General features: G+C 40.1%; 1 protein-coding gene across 2 annotated transcripts; it reads left to right on the top strand.

Annotated features, from left to right (window-relative positions):
• Nucleotides 1-4982: 4982 nt before the first annotated feature.
• smarcad1a (SWI/SNF-related, matrix-associated actin-dependent regulator of chromatin, subfamily a, containing DEAD/H box 1 a) lies at nucleotides 4983-19986 on the top strand. 2 transcript variants are annotated; one of them, XM_034873101.1, is made up of 23 exons: nucleotides 4983-5460; nucleotides 6126-6264; nucleotides 6352-6481; nucleotides 6713-6782; nucleotides 7120-7208; nucleotides 7526-7627; nucleotides 8558-8636; nucleotides 8761-9449; nucleotides 10342-10538; nucleotides 11855-11945; nucleotides 12435-12534; nucleotides 13093-13152; nucleotides 13348-13423; nucleotides 13556-13691; nucleotides 13861-13992; nucleotides 14239-14334; nucleotides 14903-15020; nucleotides 15111-15226; nucleotides 15361-15549; nucleotides 15663-15781; nucleotides 16760-16942; nucleotides 18001-18107; nucleotides 19267-19986. In XM_034873101.1, exons 1-23 carry the CDS (start codon nucleotides 5352-5354, stop codon nucleotides 19329-19331), a joined length of 3192 nt encoding a protein of 1063 aa, XP_034728992.1. In that variant the 5' UTR covers nucleotides 4983-5351; the 3' UTR covers nucleotides 19332-19986. The 2 variants fall into 2 exon arrangements, with proteins under 2 accessions (XP_034728992.1, XP_034728991.1); XM_034873100.1 differs by having other exon boundaries at nucleotides 7114-7208.

Genomic DNA, 19986 nt, shown 5'->3' with positions numbered 1-19986 from the left:
ACAGGTACAAATCCTCATTTGTGTTGTATTCAATCAAATTAATGAGTAATAACAGATAGGTTGTGTGTGTGTGTGTGTGTGTGTGTGTGTGTGTGTGTATTGGCTTCAGGGATGTATGTGTGACTAATACTACCAAATAAGACTTGTTGTACTTAACATTGTGGTTATAAGAAGTGCAATAATAGGGTACTAGTGCAATATATATACAGTATATATAAGTATACATAACTGTAGGCTATATGTTATGTAAATTTGAAATGGTAGTATGCAATTGGGCATTGTGCCATACAGAAGTTATTGACTACAGCATGAGTCAACAGGAAATGTGTAATCCTTATCAATATTAGGACGATGTGTTGTGGGTTCTGTTCTGTTCTTCTGGGAACGTGAGGAAGGGTGTGGGGGGGGGGGGGGGGGGGGGGGGGGGGGGGGGGGGGGGGGGTATTGTGTGTGGTAATTAGATGTTCATTGAAGCATTGGATGAGATAATGTATGATTATGTTCTTTGTAGGTTAACTGTGTGCATGCGCAATGTGTCACCATTTGTTTCTCTTGAATACCCAAGACAAATTTATCCTTTAGGAGACAATAAAGTCTTATCTTATCTTATCTTATCTTATCTTGTCTTATCTCAGCCAAAAGCTTTTGGTCTCTGTGCAGGATCCGAAACAACACAGCACCAATGGATCTGCAACACATGCAGAGACATATCAACAGGCCAGATGTTTTCCAGCAGCATAGCATTTTGACATCATAGGTACTTCATCATAGTACTTCATCATAGGTACATCATTTGGTATTCCTCTATGCTGTCCAACTTTGCACGCTGGTATGTATATGGAACTTTTACTGTTGAAACTTGGCCAATGACAGCTTAGAGTTCTTTTTCCCCTAAAATATCATCTTATCTGTTTTATCTCTCTAAAGTGTTATATTGAATTGATAACAAATGAAAACGTTTTGATATCAGTGTTTTGTGTATGGCATTGATCATTTTCTGAAATTGTTAAATCAGTACAAGAAAAAGGGAAATATTCAAGAGCCACAGAGAAGGGTTTTAGGTAAAAACAAATGGCTGTCTATTTTGTATCATTTTCATTGAAGAGGTTAAAAACTCCAGAGACACTTGTAGCATACAGAACATTATTGTAAAACCGAGGCGTTTCGGCTTCTGGCCTTCATCAGGGTCATCTGAAAGAAGTTTTCAGACTTCTTTTCCTTCTCCATGCACCTTGGAAGGAGGGGAAGTTGTACCAGAAACCGACACTCTGTATTATATTTACATGACAGAGGTCATGGGGTGAACAGTATTGGTTGTGTTGGCATCAGTTTGCATTCAAACTATCTATCTATCTATCTATCTATCTATCTATCTATCTATCTATCTATCTATCTATCTATCTATCTATCTATCTATCTATCTATCTATCTATCTATCTATCTATCTATCTCTCTATCTATCTATCTATCTATCTATCTATGTCCCTGCTTTCTCTCTGTCTCTCACCACAAAGCCTTATCAGTCAATGGCTACAATTATTTCCTTAACATTAAATGTATTCTGCCCTTAGAAAGATCCTTCATATGGGGTGGTGTTTGTCTCTCAGTGTATTTCTTAGGGGGTGGGGGTGGTTACATCCCAGACATGTTACCACGGTGACAAGGTGCTCCCTGCCGCCGTCGGGTCTCGGCCAAGTTGGGCGCCATGGTGACTGTGTGGTGACAGACTTTGTGACGAGTCCACTGGGACACCGTGCACCAATGACACCAACCTTAAAAACACACACATATGCAGACACACATGCAAGTACACATGCACTTGAATCATGCATTTAATGTACAAATGTTAGTCACCCATAACTAACACACAGGATGTGCAGATGAAAGCTTATTGCATATTAGATGCATACATGTACAGTATGTATATTATGAGAAGTACTCATTCATCCAGTATGCACGCTCAACTCCATTTGTTCTACGTATTTGTTCTAGCGTGTGTGTGTGGGTGCGTTTTTTCCCCCCAGGCTGTTATCTCAGTTATCGCCTCAAGCCAGAACATCCATTAAAACATCCACAGTACTTATCACTGCAATTGTGTGTGTTTATGACTCACCTCAGGACTGCCTGATGATTTATATTTCTGTGCTGTGCCTGCTTGTCTCCAAACACACACAGACACACACATAGTAAACTGACACATATGGGTAACAACCCTGGCAAAAATAAAGAAGAAAACAACTAAAAAGTCTATCCTAATGCAGATGTACAACACACATGCACGCAAGCACACACATACACACACTCATGTACACACACACACACACACACACACACACACACACACACATACAAAAACCTTGACCAGAACAGGAGAAGGCAAGGAGCCACAGTTTGAGCTTCCCGCTGTTAGGGGTCATGACCCCTATCAGACTCTGTGTCAGTCTGCCTATTGTGCCCAGGGTAGAGCACAAACACACACACACACACACACACACACATGCATTAACTTACATGGTCTCCATGACGATGGTGGGGGCGACAGTAAGGCGGCAGGATGGCGCTGTGGTGTTCTGATGAGAGGACCCGATCTAATCATAATATATTCACTGTATCTGAGCATAGTCTACAGGTGTGAGTATATTAGTGGTGAAGTGTTTACATAACTGTGATAGGTTGATGAATACAACATAGGTGGCTCATGCAAAATGTGTGACATTTACTGTACATGATTGCTGTTATATTTAATTTCTTTTTGAGGCAATTTTTTATTAAACCATGTACCATTTTCTGCGAGCAAATTGGACCAAATGTTTACAAACCCAGTATGGCTGTGTTATGATTAGACTGTTGTTTTGTTATACATTTTTTAATCTTGTAAAATGTCAATAATACTGAGGAGTAAATCGTACGAGGTAGTGTGTGTGTGTGTGTGTGTGTGTGTGTGTGTGTGTGTGTGTGTGTACGAAGGGGGGTATCTGCATTTGCCCATGACTTTGACTAACAAGACCAAATGAAGAAAGGAGTTACAATGGCTGTGGTGTCTTCTCAGGGAAGGAGCGGATTATTGTGAGTCTGTTACCATTCAAAAATAACGTTGTCACTCTGATAATACAGTCCTATGTAACCAATTCATTTGAACATGTTGTATCTTTATCAACTTTGACAGACTAATCTGTGATTTACTAATCAGCTTTCATTAGATCTTTTTCCAAATTAAGAGGGACTGACTTCAATTTCATGTCAGATGCTACATAGTGTTTTGTAACTCTTTGTCATTGAATTAAGAACGGTGTACCCCACAACGGGGCACAGAGACCCAGCACACCAGAGTTTTGTGTAAGATCATGTTATCAGTGCAACGGTACGGGACCAAAGACACAGTGTATAATAAGTTGTTCAAATCATTAGACACAGTACTTGTCCTTCCAAAATTACCTTCAGTAAGAGCACACAAAGCGCACCCAGATACAGAGAAAGAAGTTACAAAGGGGTAGCATTCAAGTTGCAGGTAGACTTCTTCACACACCCTTAGCCCAACTTAAAGAATGTAGATCTGCTACCCCCTGTTGATCATTAAATGTATAACAGTCTCTGACTCACCTGCAAAACATGGTCAGTTTCCCTTTATAGTGAGGCATCTAGTGGACAACACACAGAAACAGGTGCATTTGACTAAAATAACTAGGAAGTCTGTAGTTTTGTTGACAATAGTTCTGTTTTACTTTTCATAAAACCTGTCAAACACAGGTGAAAGGGATAACACTGTATATTTTTTTACATGCTGCACTGTGCACTCAACCCGTTCAACCTACTTTTTCTATGCTAAACAGCTGTTTTGTACATAGTCTTTGTAGATAGATTTGTATATGTATGTGTTGTATCTTCATATTAATGTTCAAAATGTTTGTTTGTTTATGAAGGCCTATGCACAAAAAAACCAAGGCAAACTCCACATAGGCATAGGTGTAACTTACTGTGCCAATAAATGCTTTTCTGATTATGATTCTAATAATAATGACTGATAATGACTGCAACTTTGTGCTGTCACTGTGCTAGTTAGCCTGTGCCTTTGCTTTCCCTGGTTTGACAAGTCAAAAATATGCAATGCAAGAAAAGTTTAAATGTCAATACATTTGGATTCCGAAATGTGCCAATTTGGAGGAAAAAAATGTAGGAAATGTATGGTAAAAGATGATGACACTACACATTTATTATAGACTTTATCTAAGTTATATTTTCTTCAAGCTTTCTCCAGTTGTATTGCCTGACAAAACCAGACACCCCCTCCAACGCTGCCAACAGGATTTCATTATAGCTACATACACTAGGCTACTGTTTCTTCTTACAGGGAGTTGTCCACCTCAGCGACAGAAACATTGCTCTGTATGTACCATTTTCTGTATGTATTCTCTGTATGTACCAGAGAATTCAGAATCAGAATCAGAATCAGCTTTGTTCGCCAGGTATGAGGACACATACAAGGAATTGCTTGCTCACAATGTGCTTACACAAAAAAATATATAAAATATACACACATATATAAACATACAATATATACATACTCTAAACAGAACAATATAGAGGCGTGAGTGAACAAAGAGTTCAATAAAAAATATTTAAATATGGACCATAGTGCAAGGATGCTGGAATACATGTATTATGTTCATGATAATTGATGGTATATATATATGGCCTAAAGTGCATGTGCTAAAGTACAAAGCGTATATAGTGCAAAACATCACAAGTTAAGTATGTCCCAAGAAAGGAGCTGTTTTTTTATCTGGAGATCTTCTTCACAGCTCAGTGAGCACCATAGACCGTTACAGTCTATTGTGAGCACTTGTTTGAAAACTTCTTTGCTGTTACACCGTTTCACCACACTATAACACGACGAGGCCAACAGAATTTGAGCAGAACCGGAAGTAGACTACAGTGTATTGTCTTGACTCATCCGTGAGTTTCCGCCCGCCTCTTCGTCTGACCAATAAGCGGAGCCGGCCCGGCATCACATCCTCCAGGGCCGCTGGACTTCGCGGGAAACCGGCTGTAATCAAGGGTCGAGATACAACAAACCTAATTGGACCACGGGTCAAACATCCGTCTTTGATATTAAATCAGTGTTTTATAAATAAATACATTTCAAACTGTAACGGAGCAGTGACATAGCTAAAAATCGCCGTCTTCAGGTCTGATGTCCTGGCTGCTATGCTAACGCCCGACGGTCTTACTAAACGTTAGGCTGTCTCATTGGCAAACAGGAACATTGTGCTTCATGCGGCAGGGCAGAGAAAATACTGCTGACTTGAAAGAGACAAAGAGCTGTCGCTGTCAGACACGAACTGACTGTTAACATGTTCAATTTAGACCGCTTTCGTTTTGACAAGAAGGCGGCGACGACAACAAACAAAGACCAGGATAGCGGCTCCAAAAGTCCAGAGTCTGAGAAGGAGAACAAACCAGGTAACTAACGTTAGCAGATATAAAGCTAACGTTAGCTTACGATGCTGTTAGCCAGATGTGTCAAGTATGCTAACGTTAGCAGTAGTTAGGTAACATGGTTATTATTAACATGCTGTCCTTTCCTCGCAGGTCAAAGTGACTATTTCACGAAGTAACTGTGGGGTTTGCGCCCAATGTACCAAAACTGTCTTAGCGTTAGTTTCTGATGTACCGTTATCTAGAGCTGCAACATCTTTATCATTGCAGTGAGATTAGTGTGCCTGTGTTGCACCTGGGCAATAGTGACGAGTCAAATATCACAGTACTTTGAAGGCAGCGTGTCTCTAAATAATGTAAAGGTATTTTAAAAATGGCTATTGGAGCATTCAGACAATGTCTCTTTACTCTACGTCCTTTAACACCAGAAAAATACTCTTATGGTATGTAACTATATTGTTTGGGGTATGGCACAATGTAGCATTTTCTGTTGTTACATGACTTGTTACATGGCCTGCCAGAGTTACTGGTCAATATTCTCAGGTGTCACTCTCCTTTCTGTAATCACCCCACTTGCAACATGTTGCATTTAAATAGTAGGGAAGCCAAACCTTAAGTCCCCAGTATTGTAGTGTGTATTACTGCCATGAATTCATATGCTAACTTGTTTTTAACATTGCGCCGTCCAGCTCAGATGAAATCTGTCAAAGCCTCACCAAAGCCCCATGCGCGAGGAGTGGTTTTTGAAGAAGTCATAACAATTGACTTGGAGGAGGATAAGCTTCTCTCCGAAACAAAGACCAAAATACCAATAACCAGGAAGTTCAAGTAAGTATAAACTGAAACGAGTTACGATTTCTCGTCTTCGTGCTAATCCATGACTTCTTCGCCGTCACCTTGTCTTGTCTTCTGTAGGAATCCCAAAGGGAAATCATCCCAAAATGTGGCATCAGATCACACGGATGACGAGGAACAAGAAATGGAGGAGAACATCAACAGACTACTGGAGATGTTTCCTCAGTTGTCAAGGACAGAGGTCCTGGAGGTGAGTTAAGCTAGAAGCGTGCCAACTTCTCAACATAGAACACATAAGTTTGACTCCAGGGACATCCAAAGCCAATTTGAAGGTTCTGCATTGTGGTATTACTCTTTGATAGCGTATTTAATTGTACGTAACAGCCAGCTATAATTTGGACCCTGTTGATATGACACCGTCCCTTTTTTTTAATCTCCTGATTTTCTCTGTTCATAGCACCTTGTTCTGTTCCATTTTCAGGTTATTAGGAGCACGAGCACATTGGATGGGGCTGTAGCTGCATGCCTTTTAAGGTTTGGTGATAAAGAAGGTAAACAATTGATTTTTCATAAGCATATGACAGTCCATGCTCAATTCAATCAAGTTTTATTTGTCACATGGAATTGATAAGGTTGAACAAGAGTTTTTAATTAGTTTTTTTGTGTTTTGTGATACGTTCAGATCATTCTCAGAGCAATTAAAAAAAAAAAAATGTAACACTTGATGCAAGAAGTTATTAATAAAGCTGGTGTGCAGGTGGAGAAAAGTAAGATGTAATTTCAATGTGTGGAAAATGTTGCAGAAAATCACACACACACACACACACACACACACACACACCTACATTTCTCAATCAGTTGTCTACTTTTTTATGATCTTAGCCCCAGACCAAAGCAGGAAAAGAAAGCAGGATGGATCCAGCAGCTCTCAGGAAGGTGGTGAAATTCAACCCAGCAAGAAGAGAAGGTCATCAGTGGTAAGATTACTAATGATAACCTTACAATTTAAAACAGTGGCCTAACACGTAGACTTGTTTAAGATCCTGTCGTTTAAATTTCAAGTACATCAAAAGCCATGCCATCCTACACTGCAGAGAAAAAGAACAGTTGCTGCATACTGTAGGTCCAAAAATCTGTTTTGAAAACACGATTTTCTTGTTTTTTCACACAGACAGAAAACACAGACACATGTTTGCATATATTTATAAGGCCTGATGCACAAAAGATTTTATTTGAGGTGGTAAGGTGGGTTCCTCTCAGTTTTGTATACCCCATTTCTTATTCAAACCAAAAGGATTCTGAAGAAGAAGAAGATGACAGCAAAGAGCCAAACTGGGAGAAGCAGGAAGCCATGGTCCGAAGACTGCAGAAAAAGTTTCCTGACCAGGACAAGGAGGTGAGAACGCACAGACGCGTGTCCCTCTCTGGAACGTTTTAAGTGATTTCATATTGAAATCATTTTAGTTTAATCTGATTCCACCGTGCAAATGTTGGGTTATACTCTACATAACACTAAGATGTGTTTGTGACTGAGCCTTTGAGTTTATGTCCCATGATGCAGTTTAAAGGGATGGCACTAGTCCAGCGTCAGAAGGCTTGCAACTTAAAACGCTTCAGCACATTTAAGCTCATTATGACAACTCACACACTACTTGCGCCTAGGGATGGGGCAAGAATCGAGCATAATATTGTAATATTTTCAGTAGCAATAATGTATTGATACACAGGCACCAAGTATCTTTTATTATATGTTTTGGCCAGCTTATCTACTTGACAATCCCATTTTGCGGCAATAAAATTGAAGTGATATGAAGAGAGAAATCTTTTTAGATAAGAGATGTTTCCTTTTGGGGACATCATTTGAAAATGGGAAAAATTTGAAGTTGGAAAAAATGTTATATATTGCAATATATCACAGAATTTTGCAATATGTTTAAAATTGCCAAAATGTCATATCGTGGCATAAGTTTCGTAATGATATCAAATCGAGAGTCGTCTGGTGATTCCCAACCCTACTTACGCCATGTTATCATTTAATAGTGTCCCAAAAATATTCTTAAATGGTAAATAAAGATAATTTCCTAAAATTAACAGAACTGTTTTGAAGCAAAGACCAACGACAACGTAAGCCGTGTGTTTCACCAAAAAAGCCTTAGAGTACTTGACTGATCTTTCATCTAAAGGATGGCTGACACTCGATAATGACTTAACAGCCACGCAGACCCCAATGAGAAAAGTACAAATTGTAGAGTTCCCAAGGCTGTTTCTGGAACCCGTGGATCTTGCTTTTTAGTTCTAACCCTTGCTTATGTGTGTCGTGTTGTAGGAGCTGCGGATGGTGCTGCAGGAACACGACTGGAATGTTGAGGATGCTCTGCAGGTTCTACAAATGTTCTCAGACCCAGGTGCCAGCGCTTCATCTGAATCTAGCCATCACTTCACTGACCGTGTCCTTATAACTATCACGTTCCATAACGGATTCTCATACAGATTCAGGCTCATGTCATTTTTCTTCTTTTCTGTTGTCAGATGCCAGTTTCAGCTCACCTGACACAGTAGAAAAGAAATCCAGTAAATCGAAGAGCAAAGACAAGTCGAGCAAGGGCCACAGGAAGTTGACGCGCCACAAAGACCATGGAGACAGTACAAGTAGCAGAGGCCAAGACGACTCTTCCGAAGACCATATCATTATTACTGACACAGAGGAGGACCGTCGAGACGATTCAGATGCTACAAAGGACAGTGAAGACTCAGACAGTGACGATTTCAAAAACAGAAGTAGCACTTTCACTCTGTCAACCAGGCTTAAAAAAAGCTCTGACTCCGTATCGTCATCCTCCTCAGTCAAGAAAACAACTACCTCTTCCTCCCTGAAGCCAACCTCCTCTTCCTCTGCTGCTCAGATGCTGTCCAGATTTGCCAGTGGGACCAGTATAGCTAAGAAGCAGGCAGCAGAGAGAAAGATGAAGGCGCGTGAATCCGACGATCATGTCAGCTCTGAGGGGGAAAATGACGATGAAGAGGAAACCGTTAGTAGTGAGTTTGAGGACTCTGATGATGAGCTGGATTCTAACGGTGGCATGACGGATCTGAAGAAAGAGATCCTCCAGTTTTTCCAGGACGCGTCGATTGATGAGCTGTCGCTTATCGCTGGGTGCTCTGTTAAAAAGGCCCAGAAGATTTTGGAACTGAGGCCCTTTGATGGCTGGCAAAGCCTGGTGAGAGCGAGTGGTTGTGTCTGTTTGTGTGTTTCTAAACAAATGAGACAAAAAAACATCAAATAGATGTCATGCAGATGGTTCCTTCATTTTAAATGAAAGTTTACACAAGCTATCAATGGGAAAAGTTGTAAAAACAAAGCAGTACAGTCAGCCATAGTCTTGATTTTCCTACAAACACCTGGAAATTGACATCAGGACTTGAGTTTCATTCTCTCTTCCATGTTGAGCTCTACACCAAGGTCTTCGTGTAGACGAGATATTTCTTACAGTCTGTTAAATAGAACTCCTCACCTCCTGATATCTCACCTCATGCTCTCTTTTGGCACATTTACCTTAGTCATTTTCCAAATATCTGTCATCAGTGAGTAAATGTTAGCCAAAGTGGTGCATATTAATTACAACAGGGTGTCATGTCATAATTATTATGTTGCAATAATAGAGCATTGACATATTTAATACCTTTTTGTATAAACCAAGGTCAACTAAAAGGTAGTGTTGTTGGTAGAGATAGTCGGATACCATTTTTCGCTCCCTGAATAGGGATTCTGATACCTGAACTTGCGTCATATATGCGTCATACATTTTATTAAGATTTAACAACTGTACTACTATCTATGGATGTGATAAGATTATGATTTTATAAAATAAAATTGTTTGGCTCTATAATGTTTTAACAAGATGGGCTTAAAAAATCACTACCCTGATCATAGAAATATGGAACCTGGCAACTGGCATGAAGTAATTCAGTGATTTTCAAACATTTTGTCCCTATCCATCGTTGAGTCATTCAATGACTTCTTGCTAATAATTGTGCGGTAGTAGTCAATAGCTACTGTCTAAATACTCAGCATATTGTGTGTATTCTACCTGTTCCTTCTTTCCTCTACAGATTGATGTCTTCCATAAGGAAAATGGACTGTCGGATGGCTTGCTGCTGGGCTGCAGAGTTGTCCTCAAAGAGCGGCAGGTTGTCCTGGGGCTGATGTCCAAATGCAATACCATTTCCTCAAAAATGTTCAAACAGGTGACTCAGGTGATGGAGAGGGGCACAGGGGCCATGAAACAGCCCAGTGTACTCAACAGCCAGTGAGTAAAAGGCACCTAAACACATGCTGTAACCTCTCAGAGAATGCAGACTTTTAATTTTTTGTTTTGTATCTTATCTTAATCGTGGAGCCTTTCCTGAAATGTTTACACTTACACACACACACACACACCCACACACATACACACTTAGGGCTGGGCAATATATTGATATTATATCGTCATCAATGTATGAGGGTTTATATTGTCTTAAATTTTGAATATTGTGATATGGCACAAGTGTTTTCCTAGTTTTAAAGGCTGCATTACAGTGAGCAAACTAATTATCAGAATGTACCCACTTAGTTGTCGTAGCCACATTATTGGTGATTATTTATCAATACTCATTGTGTACATATATTTTGTGAAGGCACCAATAGTCAACCATACAACATTTCCGCAATATTGGCCTTTGGTAAAAAATATCTTAACGTTTAATTTTTCCCCCATATCGCCCAGCTCTTCACACGTCCCACTAGAGCTGGGCAGTATATTGATATTCTATCGATATTGGGATATGAGACTAGATATTGTTTTTGATTCTGGATATCGTAATATGACAGAAGTCTTCACTTTTCTTGGTTTTAAAGGCCGTATTACAGTAAAGTGATGTCATTTTCTGAACTTACCAGGCTGGTGTAATAGTTCTATTATTAGCCTTTACCCACTTAGTCATTATATCCACATTACTGACGATTATTTATCAAACATCTCATTGTGTAAATATTTAGTGACAGGACCAAGAGTCAACACTACAATATCGTTGTGGTATCTATATCGAGGTATTTGGTAGAAAAACATTCACTCCTGCTCCTTTCCACTAATCTTCATGGATTTCTTCTGTTTTCCTTCCATGGAGCAGACATGAAAACTATTTATCTTTGAGTTAACTTTGCAGTCTGTCGGTCAGCGTTGCAGACAGGTTAGCCAGACGCGGACAGAAAACGGAATCAGTACGGATTAGATAATTACATCAAATAAATTAAAGATTGCATAGAGATAAATATATGCATCATTTATAAGGCCTGGCAATCAAACCTTATCATGGCTAAGCTGTTAATTGTCAGATGATTTGTCAAACCCTTTTTATTTGTGATGTGCCAGTTTCCTCTGGCATATCTGGCACTTGTCTTTGCACATGTTTAAGTTATTCCAGACACGTTTTGGGACATCTTGCATGCCGATAGTTGCAGCAGTTTTGCACGCGTTTCCATAAATGACGCATCAGGACTATTTGTGACAGTTGGCTTACAGTATGTGTTCTGATGAAAATGCGGGATCCTGTTCTGGTTCTCAGTCAGCTACTGGTTGTCTTTCAGGTACCAGCTGAAACCATATCAGCTGATTGGTCTAAAGTGGCTGCTTCTTCTGCATGAGCACAAACTGAGTGGGATCCTTGCTGATGAAATGGTAAGGGGCACTACCAACATTTATGTTGTGTTGATCACACGCCCAGAGGGAAAAACGGATGGAATGTTAACATTTATTCAGCCAATCAGGGCAGCAGGTGCTTACCCGTTGTTAAAGTCCCAACTCAATGCTGTTAGAGGGTTTGGCTTGAATAAGTAGTCATTCTGCAGGTGAATATACATCAGAGAGTACAGAGAAGAAAGAAGAAGAGTAAAAGCAGTAGAGAGTTACATATGTTGTTTTAGCGCCAAGACGATGAGAACTTTGATTTGTTTGGTTTTCGTAAAAGTGCAGTGCTGTTAAAGTCTGTCGGAATATTTGCTGTTAATATTTGTTGTATATCGTGTCTGAAGTGCGGATGTTAAAAATATCTTTTTTTGTTTGTCCACAAGGCTCTTTCTTTATTTTGTTATCATGGTGCCTTAATATCTGACTGACTCTGTATTGCTCCATCTCTTTATTTTACGCTCTCTTTCCATCTTCTCTCAGGGTTTGGGAAAAACTATCCAGGCTATAGCGTTTCTGGCCCAGCTGTACCAGAATGGAATAGACGGTCCTCACCTCATCACTGTGCCGGCCTCTACATTAGGTAATGATCATCGTAAATCTCACCCTTTGCTACTTTGCTTCATAGTATCTAATAATACATACTTTATAATGTATACTATTAACACACTGTTACTACACAGGCCTGAATTACACACACATGCTCAGTTTATATTGTACATGCACTATACATCCTATCCTGTACACACACTAATGGAGAGTCATGGAGAATGTCAGGAAGGGGGAACTCCCTACTGACTGAGCTGCTGCCCCCCCCCCCCCCCCCCCCCCCCCCCCCCCCCCCCCCCCCCCCCCTTTCTAATCTGACACCATGATCATGTTTAGCATAACGACATGTTGTGTCTGTCTTCCTAAGACCATGTTTACACATAGAATGTTCTGTTTGATAAAAGGACCTTTTTCTTTTCACCTCACCTGCTGCTCTGGTGCATCTAAACTAGATACTACCTTGTGTCCATTCAGACTGCAGCTTTTAAGTCTGTTTCTGGAACTTCTTGGAGCTCAATTTCTTTTGCTTTGTGAAAATGAGTACTTCAAAAAAAAATCAGTTAATGCTTAATTCATTATTTCTGTCTTGTAGATAACTGGGTCAGAGAGCTGAAGCTGTGGTGCCCAAGCCTCAGAGTGCTAGTCTATTGTGGTACGACTTCCTTTTTTTCACAATACATTCTCTCATGTTGTCTTTGTTATGTGAACCCTCCAATTCATCTGGGAACCTTAAGTGTTCAGTGTGATCACGCGTACATTTTGATGCGGTGCTGTAGTTACTCTGTACACAGCCTTATTAATGGTCTTTTCACGGGTTTTGAGCAGTGTCTCCATATGTTGTGTGCAGGATCTGTGGAGGACCGCCGCTACCTCAAACACGACCTCCTCAGTGGAGAGGATGAGTGCAACGTCATTGTGACAACGTGAGCGAACCCTTTTTGTCCCGGTGACTACAGGACCATTAAGAGCCTGAAGCAACCTGTCACTCACACCTACGCACAAAGTGATGGGGTACATTTGTTGTATTCCGCTTTGCTTGTTTGATTGTTTTACAGGTATAACATGGCCATAGGAAATGCCAACGACCGCAGCCTTTTCCGTAAGCTGCGTCTGAAGTATGCTGTGTTTGATGAAGGTCACATGCTGAAGAACATGAACTCTCTGCGCTACCGCCACCTTATGGAGATTAACGTTAGTTCACTGACATTTCGCAATTTTTCTATCACCACCAACCACCTAATTTTGTTGTATTTTCACATCTGTCATCAGAATGATTTGCACATTAAGGTTAAGGATATCTCTCTCTCTCTCTCTCTCTCTCTCTCTCTCTCTCTCTCTCTCTCTCTATTTTTCCCTCTAGGCTGAGCATCGCTTGCTTTTGACAGGAACTCCTTTACAGAACAACCTCTTAGAGCTGATGTCTCTCCTGAACTTCATCATGCCTTCCATGTTCTCCAGCTCCACTACACAGCTCTCCAAAATGTTTTCTATGGTGTGTATGTTTGTGTGTTAGACCTCCTATGCTATTTGAAGCTGGATGAATGAATGTAAAGCTCAGATTATTTTAACACTCTTTGTACTTTTATAAAATAGCATGCTGTGTTAAGGCATCCTGGCCCCCCACTGTATTTATTTAGTCCCTTGAAATTATTTTTCACAATTTCAAAAAAATACGTGTTTTTCCTTACAAGCTGTTTAACCAGCTTATTTTTGTTCACTGTTTTATGTTATTTGTCAGAAATCCCATGAGGAGCAGAGCCGCTTTGAGAGGGATCGTATTTCTCAGGCCAAACTCATCATGAAACCGTTCATCCTCCGAAGAGTGAAGAGCGAGGTAAGTTAACAAAGTTACAGATTTGTATTGTGTAAATAGCATGTATGTGGAAGGTGTGTTATCTAGGGAAATCTGGCATAAAAGGGTTTTCTCAGTCTCCCGGTTTCAAATTACTGGTGGGTAAATAAATTAAATGGTTTCTCTGCATCCAACTATGTTAAAAACGTTGGTGGTAGAAGTATAATCCAATCAACGTTTTGATTTATTTCTGTTGGTTAGAGAAGAATCACGAGTCTCCATCAACCCTCCTGTGGTCCTCGGGTCAAATTTGACCCGTTTCCAAAAACGTTCTATATCAGAGCTATGACAAAACGACGTTAAAAAAAGTGACAAATGTTAAAGAAATACAAAACGCAGGAAATAAAATCAGCAAAAAATTCCTTTTTTTTTCTTTTTTTTTTTTTTTATATATAAACGCTGAAAAAGTGACAAAAACAACATCAAAAACTTTTCACACAAACCGTTTTTTCTAGGGCAGAACCATTTGCTAAATAATGGTCACATTGAGGGTCATAATAGTTCAAACCTTGTGTAAGTATTGTGAACAACTGTCTTCCCTTTCTTCCAGGTCCTCAAGCAGCTGCCAGCCAAGGAAGAGAGGGTAGTGTCCTGCCCGATGAGTGAGAAACAGCAGGTTCTCTACCAGAGCCTCGTAAACAAACTCAAGGCTTCTGCCAATGGCGAAAGTAAGCCGGATACACGGCTCACTGTTGTGCATCAGTGTAATTGTGTGCAAATAACAGAAAGTAAATGTGTGGTTAACATTTTCTCTGCAGAACATGAGTTGTGTAATGTGATGATGCAGTTGAGGAAGATGGCCAACCATCCTCTGCTTCACAGACAGTACTACACCACAGAAAAGCTCAAAGCCATGAGCAGACTCATGCTCAAGGTCAGTCCTACTCCCTGTTTTTCTTCAATATTTCAATTGTTTTTTATTCCACACTAATGCGGCTCCTTTTTGCCGTTCCCTCTGTACCACTTGTGGGGTACATCTTTTCCTTCATGCTTTCTCTCCCTCCACAGGAGCCAACTCACTTTGATGCGGATGCTGTTCTGATCCAGGAGGACATGGAAGTGATGTCAGACTTTGAGCTGCATCGTCTGTGCCAGCAGTACTGCTCTATCAGCTCCTACCAGCTTGAACACAATCTCCTGCTTGACTCTGGGAAATTCCTCCTCCTCACAGAGCTGCTGGCCTCACTTAAAACCCAGGTTAGTACACATTTGCAGAACCATGGCTGTGGTGCGTGCAGGGCGAGTGCAGGCTGCATGTACCAACAAGTAAAGATCTTGTCCTGTACCACAGCTTTTCTTCTGCCTTACAGGGAGACAGAGTGGTTTTATTCAGTCAGTTCACCATGATGCTGGACATCGTGGAGGTGCTGCTGAAACATCTTAAGCATCGTTACGTCCGACTGGATGGATCCACACCCATAGCCAACAGGTCAGTAGTTGTAGCCAAGAAGATAGGATCATGAATTATAATCGTATTAATAAAAATCTGTTTAGTAGGGTTGTCATTTGATTAAAATATTGAATTGAGATGAATCACACTTTTTTTAGGTTCTGAATGTACTTTAAAAGGGGTATTTTAAGCTGGCAAATATGCTTGCTTTGTTCAAATCTTTTTTATTTTTTTTGCAATAATCTAAATTAATAAAAATGTAATTTTTCTCCAGAATTACGTCAAAGGTACTGTATGCTTAAAAAAATAAGCTGAAAGCATAATATGGCAAACTAATGCCCAACAAACAGCAGATGGCCATGTTGACCTGAATGTTACATTACTTGGTAATGTTATTACAATGTAGTGTTAACCTTTTTTTTTTGACCTCACATGTGGGAAAATAAAGGCACACAAAAAGATCCCTTTCTGAGTAGGATAAAAAGGGGGGTGATATAAAAAATAAATAGATGGCTTGGTGGAGGCTACGTGCCAGGCATATGCTCCAACAGGAGTTGTCTGGCTACATGCAGAGAGTGCTCGGGGAAATGCCTCTCCTCTCTCTTCATAACAGTCCAAGCATGCAACCGCAGTTCCCACCGTGGGTCAAAATGATGTGCTGTGGGTGCCTGGGTAGCTCACCTGGTACAGCGAGCGCCCAGTCCTTGTCATATCAGTCGCCTGCTCTCTCCCCTTTCATGTCCAAGCTGTCCTATGGAATAAAGGCTTAAAATACCGAAAGAGTTATAAATAGGGTGCTTTGACCTGGAGGTAACTGTGAATACAGAAATCTCCGGTGCGCTATGCCTACAGGCCAAACTACAGATCGGTGCGAGGGACCGAAGTACAGAACACGCGTGCGTAAATCAGGCGTTAACGCAAATTCCTTTCCTTTTTTTTTTTTTTTTACTTGTTATCATGTCCCTCCACATAAACTGTGTCACATAACATGGTTAACGTTATTTCTTTGTCCTGCAGGATTGTGTTGATTGATGAGTTCAACACGGATCCTGACATATTTGTGTTCCTGTTGTCAACACGTGCTGGTGGCCTGGGAATCAACCTCACCTCCGCTAATGTTGTCATCCTCCATGACATCGACTTCAATCCCTACAATGACAAACAGGCAGAGGACAGGTGTCACCGCGTAGGCCAGACCAAGTAAGATGGAATCTGTGAATTATTCTCCAATATTCTTATGGGAGGATTTTGACCTGATAAGGTCCCTCCCCCCTTATTCCGTCAGCCATTGGGCAGAAAACACTTGTGCTGTATGCATGTAGAATGAAATCTCAGAATATTCCAGTTGGTATTTATTGCAATTACAGGACCACCGCAGGTAAAAATGCGGTTAATGCACCTTGCCTCGGCCTTCCATAAGGATTTTTTTTTTTTTTTATGCCAAATGACAGCATGAATTTCTCATGAACGTGTCTTAATGTGGAATATCGGAAGAATGTTTAATCATTTTTATCAATTTTCGAGTGGTCGAAAAACTGTCAAAATGTGCACCATATCTGTGCAACAAATTCTATCAACCCCAAAACTGTTGCAACAACTTATGATGTATAAGTGAGATGGGGGAGGGAACCACCTCCCGATACGATATCATCACGATACTTATGCCACGATACAATATTATTGCGATTTTAAACAATTGCAATATTCTGCGATAAATCGCAGTTCATAGCCTTTTTCCAACTTCTAATTTTTCCCCAATTTCACTTGATGTCCTAAAGGAAACTTTGTCAACATCTATTTTATTGTTCATATCACTTCAATTTTATTGCTGCAAAATGGTATTGTCATTTAGACAAACTTACCTACACATAAATAATAAAAGATTGACACTTAGCGCCTGTGTATCGATGCACTATTTCCACGGAAAATATCACGATCCTATGCTGTAGCAATTTCTATCTTTTTTTTTTTTTTTTCACCCTTAAAGTGAGACTCATTTAGCCATATACTCATTAATTAATCAGTTATTACATATTTATTTCTGATTCATGACTATAAAACTTGACACACAGTGCTATGCTGTATGTCAAATGCTACCCAGCTTTTAGATGCCGTGTACCACTTCTATGTGGTATCTACTGTTGACTTGCTGGTACCCCCTAAACATGTCCTGTCCCACACCCCTCTAGAAAAGGAACGCTAAGAGATTAATGTATTGCTTTCCTGTCGTGACTGCTGTACATCGCTGTGGCTTTCAGGACTGTACAGGTGATTAAGCTAATCAGCAAGGACAGCATAGATGACTGCATGCTGCAGCTGGGCCAGAAGAAACTAAAGCTGGAGCAGGACATGACTGCTGCTGAGGGTGAGGACTCTGGACTGCATGCACACAATCTTTGTGATGAGTACATTAAATTGGTTCGAATTTGCCGATGCGTTCAAAGTAATCAAAATAACAACAAACAAGCAGTGCGGATTTCTGTAAGGAGTGCTGTTAATTTAGAGAGAGGCAGAGAGAGAGAGAGAGAGAGAGAGAGAGAGAGAGAGAGAGAGAGAGAGAGAGAGAGAGAGAGAGAGAGAGAGAGAGAGAGAGAGAGAGAGAGAGAGAGAGAGAGAGAGAGAGAGAGAGAGAGAAGTTAGAAGGGAAGTACAACTAGGCGTTGTCATGGAGATGTTCCACCGTCTACAAATGCAAACAGCCAGAGAAAATCTCATTGTGGTCCTCAAAGAGATGGACAGGAGAGTGTGTGATTACGTGACTGAAAAACGAAATGATGGGACGCCCAGAGCAGTCATTCAGCAGAGGCCTCGGCAATATTCACCGTTGATTTAGATGTGACACTTTCATCTTGAAAATGTTATAACAAAAAATGTTATTTCATTTAAAAGATGTTGAAAACAGCCCACCTTTATTTATTTTTTACCGTTTTTTTTTTTTTTTTATTCAAATCATTTTCAAATAAAATTTCCTTTTATGAAAACAATATTTGGCTTTTATAAAGTATGTTCCCAAAAATGCGTCTTGAAAGGAGGGGCGGTCGTCTTATAATTAGGGTCGTCTTATATTCTATTGTTCAGGTGCCTCCAAGCTAGGGCTGCACGATGGGAGGAGAATATGCCAAATGTTAACGATATTAACAGATAAACAGATATTCTCAGTTCTGCTGCTTTGTGTTCTTCTAAAATACAACAAATTGAGTAAACACAATAAAATCCGTTACAACGTTCTTTTATTGGAACAAATTTAACAACATATTGACTATAAATGGCACCACTTAAAAAGCAACAGTTACGTTTTAATGTGCGGTTTTCTACTGATATTTAATTTCAACTAACAAAAAAAAATCAGTTTTGTGTCATTGTGATTTGTTGCAGCCTTTCGTGACGTGTATATTGTGCAGCCCTATCCAAAGCTTTAGGGCGGTGACTAATCGTTTTTGACCCATTTGACATGTTTACCCTAACCTTCTGAATAATTTGAAAATGAAGAGAAAAAATGTAATAAAGCATCAAATGTTCTTTAGGTGGTGATGAGGGGACCATACCTGAAGATATGGCATCTTTGCTCAAAGCCTCCCTAGGACTGTGATACGCACATACGACCTAAGACTGTAAAAAATACATTTTTGATAGCAATCTTGTGACTCTGGGCAGACTTGAGTGTTCCAACAGAACACACACACACACACACACACACACACACACACACACACACACACACACACACCTCCTGAAACCATATGCTGCCATGAAAAAAAAGTTTTGATGTTGATCTGATTTACTGTGTAGCACGTTAGCTGTGCCTAAAACACTATTTTTTACATGCGCACAGTTTTTGCTATACTTTGATTATGACCTCAGTATATTAAGGCTAAACATTAAATGTTGCCTTTTTGAAATTGTAACTTGTTATCCAAGGTTACTTTTGTAGAAACTTGAAATTTCAGACCATACCGCCAGTAATGCAGCATGTGGTGGAGTACCCCAAGGTACTTGTTTAGACAAAAGTGTCACATAAACCATGCAGTCTTATATTGTTCACATTCTGATAAAGGGACTGTATGCGGGTAAGGAAAAGTATGCCTACTGGTTATTAACACTTCTGTGAAATATTAAAGTTCTAGTACGGAAAATGTGCAAAGAGATTGAGAATGGTAGATGTTTTTTTTACATAATATCCTTCCTACCTGACAGTGTTGGATCTTGCCTACTTTACATGCTCTTACTTGCCAGCTCTTAAAAAA

Source organism: Etheostoma cragini, chromosome 5 (genome assembly GCF_013103735.1).
Source record: "Etheostoma cragini isolate CJK2018 chromosome 5, CSU_Ecrag_1.0, whole genome shotgun sequence".
NCBI lineage: Eukaryota > Metazoa > Chordata > Actinopteri > Perciformes > Percidae > Etheostoma > Etheostoma cragini.
This window is presented reverse-complemented; position numbering and strand designations above follow the sequence as displayed.

Bases quoted from the DNA above. Each gene is read 5' to 3' on its own strand.
- smarcad1a (XM_034873100.1), top strand. From the start codon at position 5,352: ATGTTCAATTTAGACCGCTTTCGTTTTGACAAGAAGGCGGCGACGACA. The intron at 6,482-6,712 runs GTGAGTTAAGCT...TTCCATTTTCAG, and splicing joins CAAGGACAGAGGTCCTGGAG to GTTATTAGGAGCACGAGCAC. The intron at 9,450-10,341 runs GTGAGAGCGAGT...TTTCCTCTACAG, and splicing joins TTGATGGCTGGCAAAGCCTG to ATTGATGTCTTCCATAAGGA.